Genomic DNA, 12549 nt, shown 5'->3' on the forward strand with positions numbered 1-12549 from the left:
ACGGAATCATGCTGACATTCCCAATGAAATTGATTTACAGGCAGAGCATGTAGCGAGATCCATAGATAAATACTCAATTTAAATGTTAAGCTATGTCACATTGTGTTTATAAATGGTCACTGGAAAAAAAAAAGCTCACTCTTTGCCCGTAGAGGCTTGTCGACCTTATTGATATCGAGTTGGACCCCCACCACCTCATAAATGCCCCTGCCAGCTCGTAAACGAAAGAAAAATCAGATGAAATAAGATAAAAAACTTTTGTGGTATTCCCCAATCATTTCAGTCGTTTCAACCCAACGCCTCGCATTCTATATTACGCCCATCTTGAGAAGTCTAGACTATCAACCATTGGCTCATCCCCGATTGTGTCCTTATCCGGTTCTGCCGTAGACAAAACCGATGATTTTTGAGAACTAGCGTCAACTGAACTAGATAGAAAACTGAAGTTGGCAACAGAAGCCCGGCGAATACTAGTCATACTCTCGCGGGCCTTAGCCTCAGAAACTGCACCAGTGGATGTACCTGGTGGGGAAGTATGAGTAGAATCAGATCGCTTCGGTGCATGCTTTGCCCTGAGCCGATTGATCTCACGTAGACGATTGCGCCATGGTGAAACGTGTTCTCCGCCCTCACGATTTGCCCAGACCGAGGAAAAGACTGAAGCATTCATTGCTAGCAAGCGAATAAACTCCGGCAAATTCCTCAGACTGACAATTTTCATCTCAGCAGCAGGAGAGATCTCCGGGAATCCAGGTTTGCTCATGACCTGAACTTTGTAGTATGGGTCTTTTCGCAATTGTCCTTGTCGTGGATCTCTAGCAGCGGTAAAGGAGAGACGGGATTCTGGAGCGATAACAATGTTGACATAATTGAAAGCAGATGGAAATGTGTCATATTTGAACGGCAAGCCGGAGTTGTTGAAAATGATATTCACATAATCATTACCAATATGTTTCTTCTTTTGGGCGCACTGTGGATCCATCTCGAGATTTGTCGGCATCTGTGTTGTCACGTGAAAAACTATTTCAGAAACCCGATCTCTCCAACAGAATACCTTCTCTCCATCCGTACCGTACATTGTATCAAGACCTTGAGTATTGAACTTGGCCCCCTTGAGTTCGGTCACTGTCGCAAGCCCTGCAAGAAATGTATAGTATTCATCGCTGCCTGTGATATTAGCAAGTATCTCGACTTCCTGTGTCTGCTTGTCACCGATATAAATGACACCAACTTTGTGCCCATCCACGGTAAGATTGCGATCCAGAGCCTTTACAGCACGCCTAGTCATGTCGTCATCGGGAAGAGAGATTGGGCGTGTGAACTCAGTACCTTGGGGGATTGAGGCGGTCAGTTGCAGGAGGAGGTGGCTGGGGAGAACAACATTGGCATTAGAGTGTTTTGCGTCGCGTAAAGCATCGGTAGAGAGAGAGATCTGATGAGGAGGCGGCGGGTTAAACTTTTCGCGAACCATATAACAAGAAGTACCTGATGGGTGGCGCTTAGTGATTTGGGCCCAGCCTTTGTGGGTAGCCTGTTCAATGGTTACAACACTATGGCCAATGATCCAGCGCTTTTTCAGTATTTCACCATACAGTTCTGGGATAAAGTCTGGATCGGCAGAAGATTCGTCCACATCAGCATATGCAACTCTTTGCATATAGTCCAAGGTTACTTGTGCTTGCTCATCAATCTTCTCCTTTCCGTTCGCATCAGTCGAAACGAGGTTCTTAGCAATCCAACCAACTTGACCAGCGCGATCAGTGAGTTTCAAAGACAGAAACCAGAAAATGATAACATGATATGCAAGAGCATATACATACTGTGGTAGATCATCCGAGCTGCTTGCTTGCACGCTTGAATCTACCAAATGACTCTCTGATGAAAGTGGTCCCGAAGCAACTCGAGCTCGGGGGAAGTTGTTTTTGGAACTGCTATCCTTGCTCGGCTGATCTCGTACATTTTGAAGATATCGGAAACATACAGCGAAAACAGTTCGGTATTCCTCTTCTCGAAAGTTGGCATACAGTTCAGGGAGTCTTGACAAACAAGCCAAAAATTCTAGAATGTGAATTGCGACATGTTGTTGAGTAATAATTTGCGACATCTTTTGAAGAATGGTGACAAGAGCTTTTCTCGTCGATCCAGGAAGTTCATGGCAGCAAATTGAAAGAGCATGGATGCAGCATTTGGCAGCCCGCTCCCACGCGCCTACGCCTTGTAGGAAGGTCCTAACAATTTCGTCTTCCTCAGCTTTGGAAAACTCTCGGTTGTAACTTGTGACCATTGTCAAGACGTGAAAGAGACAAATGGCCACGTCAGCTTTGCGCAATCCAGATGATACTGGGGGCTCTTGAAAGCTACTATCTCTGATCAAATCGCACAGCAAAGATCTAAGCTTCTTTATCTGGGGAATTGATGACTTGAAAAGTGCTTGGTTGGTCAACTGAGATGGCAGGTGAACAAGAATATAGCTGTAAACTTCCCAGTCACACCCGCTATCAAGGAGCTGACAAAGAACATCGAGATAAGAGTCAATGTTCAAGACAGTCTGCACGAGTGGCTGGTAAGGGTTCAAGTTATCGCTGTGGTCAGGCCCTTTCTCTTCAATATCAGTCAAATCCGGACGGGCGGACTCGATAGAGGTACGTGAGAGATCGTCGGGAGCATCTACCGCGGAATCCGGTGTGTTTTCCTGTACTGGATCTACTTCGACGATGGTATCTCGAGCCGCAGAGTGTTGTGAGTTCTCTTGATCAAAAATCAATCCTGCAGCATCCAAATTTTGTGCAATGAATTTCTGATCCACATCTTCAATTATTGAAACTAGGCGAATAGTAGCATTGCCATTTGTAGTGTCTGGCAAGGCGTCGGCATCTGGTGACATCCACATCTGATGGTTACGCTGTAAAGTTCGATTCATGCCACTGCCTAATCTGAAACTCTGTTTGGGAAGAGACTGTGCTTGACCACCTGACGTACTTCGAGATAGGCGAGAATTAGATTCATCTGCTCGAGCTAATCGACTTTGCTGAGCGGCTTCATCTGCAGCATGCTTCTTAGCTAGAGATTCAGCAGTTCGATAAAGAGAAGCGGCTAAAGTATCTGACTCTGTGAAGGGCGTAAGGAAAATTCTATTCATCGCGTCTGCTCGAAGCCGAAAGAACATTTTTAGAGCAGATATACGAGAGTCTGTTGGGCAGTCAGAAGCTTGTGCGATGGCAAGTAATTCTTCAAACACCCGTAATGACTTAGAGACATCCGTAAACATGGTTCGCATGAATATTTGAATAAAACCTCTCACAACGATATTGGAAGGGCTGTGCACAATGGGGGGTGCGGCATAAGAAGATGAAGACTTGCTCGGCAAGATGCCATGACGAGTCCCTGGAGGCGATCCAAGAGGTGATTGCATTCGGTCACTGGTGACCACACTTCTCATGATATCTACAGCATGTTGGAATAAGCTGTCGTCCAAAGTTTGTTCGGCCATCACTACAGCGAAATCAATGAATTCCTGCAGTATTGCAATATCCTTTTCATCTCGAACATATCCCAAGACTGTCACCGCAAATGCCTCGAAAATCTCCGGTTGATCAGTAACGCTGACGATAACATATACATCTGTTACCGCTTTCAGAGCGTGTAGTCGAATATCGGGTGGGCGGGACCGATCAGCAAGGAAGCCTTTAAGAATTAGGTCAATGTTCTCTTTCCATCGTAAATCCGATGGCGAGCAACATTTGTAGTCTATGTAATGATCAATAACCAATCTTGCGCAACTGTCTGGAAGATAGGTATGAGATCTGACGAAAAATTTGAGGCAGTCGTCTTTCTGAACGAAATTGAGTGGAGGTGAATTTAGTAATTGCTCGACGCGCACAATTAGACCACCAATTAGTTCCCCCATTTTTGTTATAAATTTTTGCTCCGAAGTTTCGTCTTTTGAGGGCGGATTTCCATTGATAGTATTGTATATCTGAGACCGATTCGTCACTGGGTCTGGAATACGCGTAGAGCAGCTGTACACAATCTCAAACATTGGTGACCAGTCTTCGTCAAGCACATTCTGCATAATCCCACCTTCATGAGTGAAAAGCGAATAAATCAGCTGCAAAATATCGCAATCAACTGAGGTGCGGTCGAGCTCAAGAACCTTTCGCAGAGATGCCATGAGAAGAGTGAATGGGACCAAGGGGTAACCATTCTTTGCGTCCTTTGCAAGTAGTTTCTCCAATGCCGATATGGCACCCCTGACCTCTTTAACATTCTGGCTATATTGCTTATCATCGGACTTGTCTAACAGAGGCTTTCCAACAACTTCCATCAGTATTCTGACCATTGTGAGTCCGTGATGGGATTTGCATAAGTTGCTAATACATTTCCAGGCGTCTTGGTGCACATTCCAAAGGGAGCTATGTATAGAGCATAGCACCTTCACAACTGGCTGAAGCTTGCTATCTGGAATATCTCCATATGTTATGACAGCATCAAACAATTGATTACATGCTTTGAGATCCGCCTCTGTAGCAGATGATGTACAAATCTCAAGAATCTGAGAAAGAAGGTCAGACGATGCTGAATCGGTGACAATGTTAGAGCTGAATTTGATAATATCCGCAATGAAGACAAATAAAAGGGCTAGATTAGATTCCTCATCTAAAAGCGGTTGCTCTTTTGGCAGAGAGCTCTGACGGATAGCCTTCTTGCGTGAGATTCGTTCTGCTGTGGCTGCAGACCAAGTATCCTTCAGCCATGTGGTTAATAGAGGGAGTAATTTATAATGGAAACCCGAGAGATCTTTGCCGTGTCGTGATAGTTCGATCAACGATACAAGCTGCAGGTTAAAATCTTCTCTGTTTGCAGGGTGACTTAATATTTGAAAAAAGCTTGCTCTTTCAGGATCATTCGAGGATGTACATTGAACACAAGCAGTCAACAATTCGAACCCCGCAATTCGCGCTTGCTGTGGCTGAGTTGGTTCGATTAAATCTTTGGCTGCAATGAATATCATAGAAACCTATTAACAAAAAATTAGCAAGCGGCAGATAATATCTCGATCTAATCTACTAACATTTTCCAAGGGGAAATCAATCACAGCACGGCGTAAATGTTCTGCTGCGCGAATGCGATCTGCAAGACTATGCCCTGCTTGTAGCTGTTCAAGAGTTGGCTCATGGTTGAGTATACCACCATGGCTAAGATTTTGCGGAATGCTTCCATGATCAAGCTGCAAAGGACCTGTTGCTGGAGATTGCGTACTTGGACTTTTGGTAATTTTACCGCCAGTCAAGCTTTTAAACACACTCGCAATTCCGCTAGAGCTCCTTGGTTCCGGCGTCTGAGCTGCGTCCCCGACAGGTGGAGGCATAGAAGCTCGAGGGTTGGAAACTCGAGGATTTCTTTGAACTCGAGAATCTGTTTCGAAATTCCATCTGTTAGTAAATGGGGGATACATTTTGGATGCTTTTCTTTCAAAGATTTGAATTGCAGTGTTTTGTGCAAATCATGCAATCGAAGTTGACGAAAAGAAATTAACAAGGCAGTGGATGCTTGTAGAGCGCCGAGACAATGATGCTTAGAGATTTTAAGGCAACCGACAGCTAGCTCTATTTTTTCAAGTGCTCTCTAGCAATGTGTATGGAGAATTTATATTGGGTCATGGTAAGAAGATGCACTTCAGTAGAAAAACTCGAGACCTATACACTGTAGGCCATTCTAGGTTTAGCTCCGTGAGATTTGATAGATGGATATCGATAGTCAGCTGATGAGAGGCTTCAAGCCCATACTTCTTTATCTGGGCCAAATAAAAGTTTGATCTTGATAAAGCTATTGCAGTGAAAATCATAGGGGACATCTGGTATGTCCTATACGAATTACCAAGTCTAATCAATATGTGTATGTACTTATTCAATCATAGAAATTGATGCTGCATAGGGAAAGGGTGATGAATGCGTAAAGTGAAGCAGCTAGAGCAAGGCAAAGTCGCCGAAGTATGGCAAATGAGGAGTGAATGGAGTAAAGCAGCGACAGCAATCCGAACTTCCAAAATAGGATGTGAGGTGTGGATGAAGTGAAGTGGCTACTCAAATGCGGAAAATCGAACTTTCGGAGATAGGTAGCATACACACCATAAGGATCTAGGAGCCAACTAACACACAGACATATGTCCCAAGTATTCATGCGAGAAGGGAGTGTAGGATGGACTTCATCAATATCCTCTATAAATTTTTGACTTCACTTCCGAGGCTACCAAGATATCGCCAGGTCTATAAGGCTACAAGGCTGCCAATTTCAATCAATGAAGCACAGCACATTGATGATGATGACACTAGTCTTTCAATGAGGGAACTCCGCGGTTTCCTTCAATAACTATATCAGATAAGAGTACAAAATTCTCAAAATAAAGATGTCGGGGGATGATAACGAGCTTGAATGAAATTTCTGGGATACAACGAAAACTCAACGTACATCTTTGGTTCTGGTTTCAAATAGCTCATGAATTGTTTGTTGCTTTAGCTGAGATCAAGGAATCATTCTATAGAGGTCTTTCTGTGTTCCTAATAAATCGGGTCTCGGATTATCTTCACCTCCGTCTCTCCATCCTTTTTAGGTTCTAGAAAGTTTACAAGCAAACATTATTCTGTGTCAATCGCCAGCTCTTGATTTCTATTTATTAGATCTTCACACGGTCTCTTTAAATATGTCTTCAGATATTCAAACAGTTGCAGCTCTGCTTCAAGCTACCTTGGACCCAAGGCAGCATAAGCAAGGTTTGTAAACTTTTTTTCACTCATATTCATAAAGTAATTATTATTGACTGTTTTGTACAGCTGAGGCAGCCTTGAAAGTAGAGCAAGCCAAACCTGGATTTTCTCTCCTCCTCCTCAACATCGTTGCAGCAGATGACCTGCCAGTTAATACGAGGCTCTCGGGAGCTCTATGCTTCAAGAATTTCATCAAGTACAACTATGTGGTAAGTATCTTGTGCTAATTCCCATTCTCTGCTAACAAATCTTCAGGACGAAGAGAGAAACTACAAGCTTCCACAAAATGAAGTTTTCACGATAAAGACTGAGTTGATTGGCCTCATGGTCTCGGTCCCAAACAGTATACAAGCCCAACTTGGAGAAGCTATCAGTATCATCGCAGAATCAGACTTCTGGGACAGATGGGATACATTGGTCGATGTTAGTTACTTGCGTGCCGAACCAGTTTCTCGTCGAAGTATTTACTGACTTTATGTAGGACTTGGTTTCTCGCCTCACTCCTAATAACGCCAAGATCAATAATGGTGTACTGGAAGTCGCGCATTCAATATTCAAGAGATGGAGACCGCTGTTCGCCTCGGATGCTCTATACACAGAAGTCAACCACGTACTATCAAAGTTTGGTCAACCTTTTGTACAACTTCTAGCGGTAAGTTCCCACTCACTCAGAGGTGTATACACCAGCTGATCTATTTTTCACAGAGCACCGACCAGCAGATCCAAGCTAATAAGGATAATAAAGAGGTTCTGAAGCAACATTTTGAGACGATGAACCTCTTGATGAAAGTTTTTTTCGATCTTTCTTGCCAAGATCTCCCTCCTATCTTCGAGGATAATATCGGAGACTTGTCCAAACTCTTGCACAAATACCTTACATATGAAAATCCTCTTTTGGCAACGGACGACGATTCTGAGTCGGGACCTCTCGAGTTCGTGAAGGCTGGCATTTGTGAGGTTTCGACACTTTACATGCAGAAATATGAAGATGCATTTGGAAGTCTTTGCGAGCCATTCATTACAAGTGCTTGGAGTCTGTTAACAACCATTGGGCCTGAAACGAAATTCGACATACTTGTTAGCAAAGCATTGCATTTTTTGACCGCAGTTGCTAGTCTTGACAAGCATGCTCAAAATTTCAATAATAGCGAGATTCTGAGTCAGGTGGTTGAGAAGGTCATTCTGCCCAATGTTAGCTTGAGAGAAACGGATATCGAACAATTCGAGGATGAGCCCATCGAGTATATCCGAAGAGATCTGGAGGGCTCAGATGCTGACACCAGAAGACGAGCAGCAACCGACTTCTTGCGCAAGCTTTTGGAGAAGTTCGAGCCACTTGTGACAGATGTTGTTGGGAGATATATTAAGCATTATCTTGACCAATTTTCCCAAAACGGTAGCGATCACTGGAAATCTAAAGACACCGCCGTATATTTATTTTCGGCTATCGCAGCTAAGGGTGTCATCACAACAGGACAAGGAGTTAAAACGACAAACCCCTTGGTGAATGTTGTCGATTTTTTCCAGCAGAATATCGCGAATGATCTCCTTGCGGAAAGCAACGTTGAGCCGATTTTGAAGGTTGATGCTATTAAATTCCTCTATACGTTCCGTAGTCAATTGACCAAAGATCAATGGAAAGCGGCATTTGAACCCCTGGTCAAGAATCTAGGTTCCTCAAACTATGTGGTATACACTTACGCCGCAATTACTGTGGAAAGAGTTTTGTTTCTCACAAACGATGCAAACCAGCATATCTTTGGGAAGGAGGATGTATTGCCACTCGCCGAGAGCCTTCTAAACCACTTATTCCATTTGATCGAGAAAGATGCCGCACCCGAGAAGATTCAGGAGAACGAGTTCCTCATGCGCTGTGTTATGAGAGTGCTCATTGTCATCAAGGACGGCGTTATCCCAATAGCAGACAATGTTTTGCAGCACTTGATCAAGATCACTCAAGTAATCGGCCAAAACCCTAGTAACCCACGCTTTTACTACTATCACTTCGAAGCCTTTGGTGCTTTGATCAGGTATGTTCACAAATTCTTTGCACGATTCATTGCTAACTTGAAAAAGATGGTCGGCGCCTTCACAACCCGACAAACTTGAGAATGACCTGTATCCTACCTTTGCTGGTATTCTCTCTAGCGATGTTCAAGGTATGCTCAATATCCACACAAGAATGGTCATGCACTAACAGTCGTCAAGAATTCATGCCTTATGTCTTCCAATTATTTGCCGCTCTTCTGGAAGCCAACCCGTCCACGACACTTTCCGACTACTACAGAAACTTGATCGCCCCAATCCTAAGTCCTACTCTTTGGGAATCTCGAGGAAACGTACCAGCCCTGACTAGATTGCTTTCCGCAATGATCCCTAAGTGCGCTGCTGAGCTTATAGCGAACAACCAACTCGAACCAATACTTGGCATTTTCCAGAAGCTTATGGCCGGAAAATCAAGAACTGAGCTACAAAGTTTTGATGTTTTAGAAGCTTTGATTATTTCGTGCAATGTGTAAGCAACTCTAATTCCGTTCCTAACATACCAATGACTTCTGTTCTAACATGCGATAGCTCTGCCATTGAACAATATTTCCCTACGATCTTAAACATTATGTTCACACGCCTTAACAGCAACCCTCCTGAAGCCTTCAAGCGTCGCTTTGTCCGTTTCTATCATCTCATCTCATCTAAGGATCAGCAAGGCCTTGGAGCAGATTTTTTTATAAAGCAATCAGATGCTGTACAAGACACCGTATTCGTGCCTCTTTACTTGACCATTATCCTCCCAATCACCCAGCAATTCCCTCGGCCACTAGACCGCAAAATTGCCGTCATCTCTTTGACTAAGACATTGACCGATTCGCAAGCATTTGCTGTTAGATATAAGAAGGGTTGGTCTAAGACTTGTGAGGCTCTCCTCAAGTTGTTAGAGAATCCACCACTACCTGTCACAACCGATGATGTAGTGGCTGAAGCAGATGTCGACGATTTAAGTTTCGGAGTTGGCTTTACACAACTCAACACTTGCAAGAAGGTTGCAGTTGACGAATGGCCAGAGATCACGGATGTAAAGCTTTGGGTGGGATCATATTTGAGAGAAGCAAATCAACGACACGACAGAGCAATTTCAGGTTACGTTAACGAAAGATTAAATTCTGAGGCCAGAAGTCTTTTGGTTGAGTATATGCAGTAGGATGAAAATTATCACGCATGATACGAAGGTGACGAAGTAATATGGTGGGTTTGTACTGATAAAGGAGCATTTCAGCGAGGCAAGCGAAAATTAAGTAGATTGGTTTCCATGATTCCCACATTGAGTAGTATTGAGAAACAAGATACATTACCATGACATAATTCGTTCAATGTATGAATTATTGCAAACAATTGCCTGAAATCTAGAAGTACTCGTGATTACGGGGGTATGAAGCAGTCACTTACACATAGATGCATTGGGACCACGTACATATCAAAGACTGCTTCGAAAATTGTTTGTGCTCAGAATTTTTGGTGTCTTTATAGAGGAAGTCATTCCGATAGAAGAAATTCATCAAATATAATTTGATTGGACTCCAAAACATTTTTTAACGCCCACTTCATGCCCACTTCAGATCTGGTAGTAAGTAAGAGCTTTCTATTGTTTCAATACAGTCTGACAACCAAACTTTCTTTCGAGCTCAAATGCTGATCTACCTTAAAAAAAAATGCCTGCGACTTGTTTTTCATTTCCACGCAAAGAGATGAATTCGACATGGCAAGCTGCACGTGACCAACAATTCAGGTTAATCCGTCAGTTCAACAAATTCCATTCAATTTGCAACAACAGGTGCTCAAAAGCCTTCCCAAATAGATCTTATAGTTGTAACAAATAGTTGATAAACAATTTTACCATTTTCGAAAATCTGCAAGGGAATACAGTCACTAGAAGCTAGGAGTGTGAAAAATAGTGCTGAATATTTAGGGAGATAGATTTGTTCTAACTAGCCCTAGTGTCCTAGTGCGATAACCGAACCTCGATTTTGAATCCTTTGGTGGTGGGGTTTAAATTTTTACTCTGCTTCGACGACGACTCCGAGCAAAATTACAGCATCATGAGCGCCTTTCAAAACGGCGGCATCGCATCGCGAGCCTTGGACGATGACTCCGATATTGAGGAGGAGGCTCTTGCCAACGACTATAAAGAACAAGTTCAATATGAAGGCATGGAAGAGTTGGAGCAGGTCAACTCGATGAGCATGGCACAACAAACAGATGATATTCAGTCGAGACTTGCTGCTGCTGCACAACCCTTGGACTTTTCTGCTCCTTTGGAAGTCAAGTTTGCAAGCTACGATAATTATTGTAGTTTGTTTCACTTCATTTTGAACTCTGACGGGCCAGTTGACCTCGAACCACCATCGGTAAGTTCTTTGTTCGTTTATCGACAGACTCGCATGAGATGCTAATTATAGCTACAGTACTACTGGGCTTGGGATGTTATCGATGAGTTCATCTACCAGTTCAACTCTTTCTGCTCGTACAGAAATCGTGTCGCACGTCAAGGTACAAATGAAGAAGAAATTCAAATCCTCCGCGAGGCGCCAAACACGTGGGGATGTTACAGTGTTTTGAACGTTTTATACTCTCTCATTCAGAGATCGCAGATCAACGAGCAACTAGCTGCCATGAAGCGCAATGAAGAGCCTATGGCGGTCGCCGGTGATTATGGTTCGAAGTCCTTGTACAGAATGCTCGGATACTTTTCCATCATTGGATTATTGCGAGTTCATTGTCTCCTCGGTGATTTCAGTCTCGCCTTGAAGACACTTGACGATATCGAGCTTAACAAGAAGGCTATGTTTGCGCGCGTTATGGCCGCTCATTTCACTACTTATTACTATGTAGGATTCTCATACATGATGATGCGCAGATACGCAGATGCCATCCGCATGTTCAGCCACATCTTGATCTACGTCTCAAGAACCAAGAACTTCCAGAAGAACGCCCAATATGACTCAATCTCGAAGAAGAACGATCAGATGTACGCCCTCATTGCCATCTGTGTGGCTTTCCACCCAACCCGTCTCGATGATACCATCCATACTGCTCTCCGCGAGAAGTATGGTGACCAACTCCTCAAACTTCAACGCGGTGGACCAGAATCTCTCCCAATCTTTGAGGAGCTATTCCGCTCTGCATGCCCCAAGTTTATCTCTCCTACTCCTCCTGACTTCGACAACCCAGAATTGAACGTTGACCCTCTCGAGCATCATTTATCTATATTCATGGATGAGGTTAAGACGAACATGTGGAGCCCAACTGTAAAGTCCTATCTCAGATTATACACCACCATGGATGTAAAGAAGTTAGCTGGATTTTTGGAGGTTGAACCTGAGAAGTTGAGGGGATGGTTATTGGTCAACAAGCAACGCAGCAGACAAATTAGATGGACTGATAATGGATTGTTGGACGGAGAAGTAGTCAACTCTAACGATCTCGATTATGCTATGCAAGGAGTAAGTCCATTAGAGGAAAAAACCAATGCAAAATACCAGATGGCTAATAAATTTTACAGGATCTTATTCATATTTCTGAAGCCAAGGTCGGCCGCAAGTTGGTGGACTGGTATCTCAGAAACCTTGCTCGCACATACTAAAATACCTTTCATGCTTCTCTCTTGACAATATTGCTTTCAACTCTATGGCATTGGTATGGCGTACTGGGGGGGTGGAAAAGACAAATCCACGAAATGGCTTGTCAAAAATGGACGAAGGCGAGGAGCCTTACGAGTAGATCAAAACAAATT

General features: G+C 43.5%; 3 protein-coding genes across 3 annotated transcripts; 2 read left to right on the forward strand and 1 right to left on the reverse strand.

Annotated features, from left to right (window-relative positions):
* Positions 1-313: 313 nt before the first annotated feature.
* EAF01_004768 (uncharacterized protein) lies at positions 314-5455 on the reverse strand (the record flags this gene model as incomplete). The annotated part of the gene is made up of 2 exons (XM_038913022.1): positions 314-5017; positions 5072-5455. 2 exons carry the CDS (start codon positions 5453-5455, stop codon positions 314-316), a joined length of 5088 nt encoding a protein of 1695 aa, XP_038771108.1.
* Positions 5456-6700: 1245 nt separating this feature from the next.
* EAF01_004769 (uncharacterized protein) lies at positions 6701-9960 on the forward strand (the record flags this gene model as incomplete). The annotated part of the gene is made up of 8 exons (XM_038913023.1): positions 6701-6770; positions 6831-6973; positions 7020-7187; positions 7246-7416; positions 7470-8794; positions 8841-8923; positions 8973-9279; positions 9339-9960. 8 exons carry the CDS (start codon positions 6701-6703, stop codon positions 9958-9960), a joined length of 2889 nt encoding a protein of 962 aa, XP_038771109.1.
* An 895-nt stretch (positions 9961-10855) lies between these two features.
* Positions 10856-12399, forward strand: EAF01_004770 (uncharacterized protein; the record flags this gene model as incomplete). Its single annotated transcript, XM_038913024.1, has 3 exons — positions 10856-11164; positions 11222-12259; positions 12319-12399. The coding sequence occupies 3 exons, from the start codon at positions 10856-10858 to the stop codon at positions 12397-12399; spliced, it is 1428 nt and encodes a 475-aa protein (XP_038771110.1).
* Positions 12400-12549: the final 150 nt, after the last annotated feature.

The sequence above is a fragment of the Botrytis porri genome, assembly GCF_014898465.1.
Source record: "Botrytis porri strain MUCL 3234 chromosome Unknown BPOR_006, whole genome shotgun sequence".
In the NCBI taxonomy this organism is placed as follows: Eukaryota; Fungi; Ascomycota; class Leotiomycetes; order Helotiales; family Sclerotiniaceae; genus Botrytis; species Botrytis porri.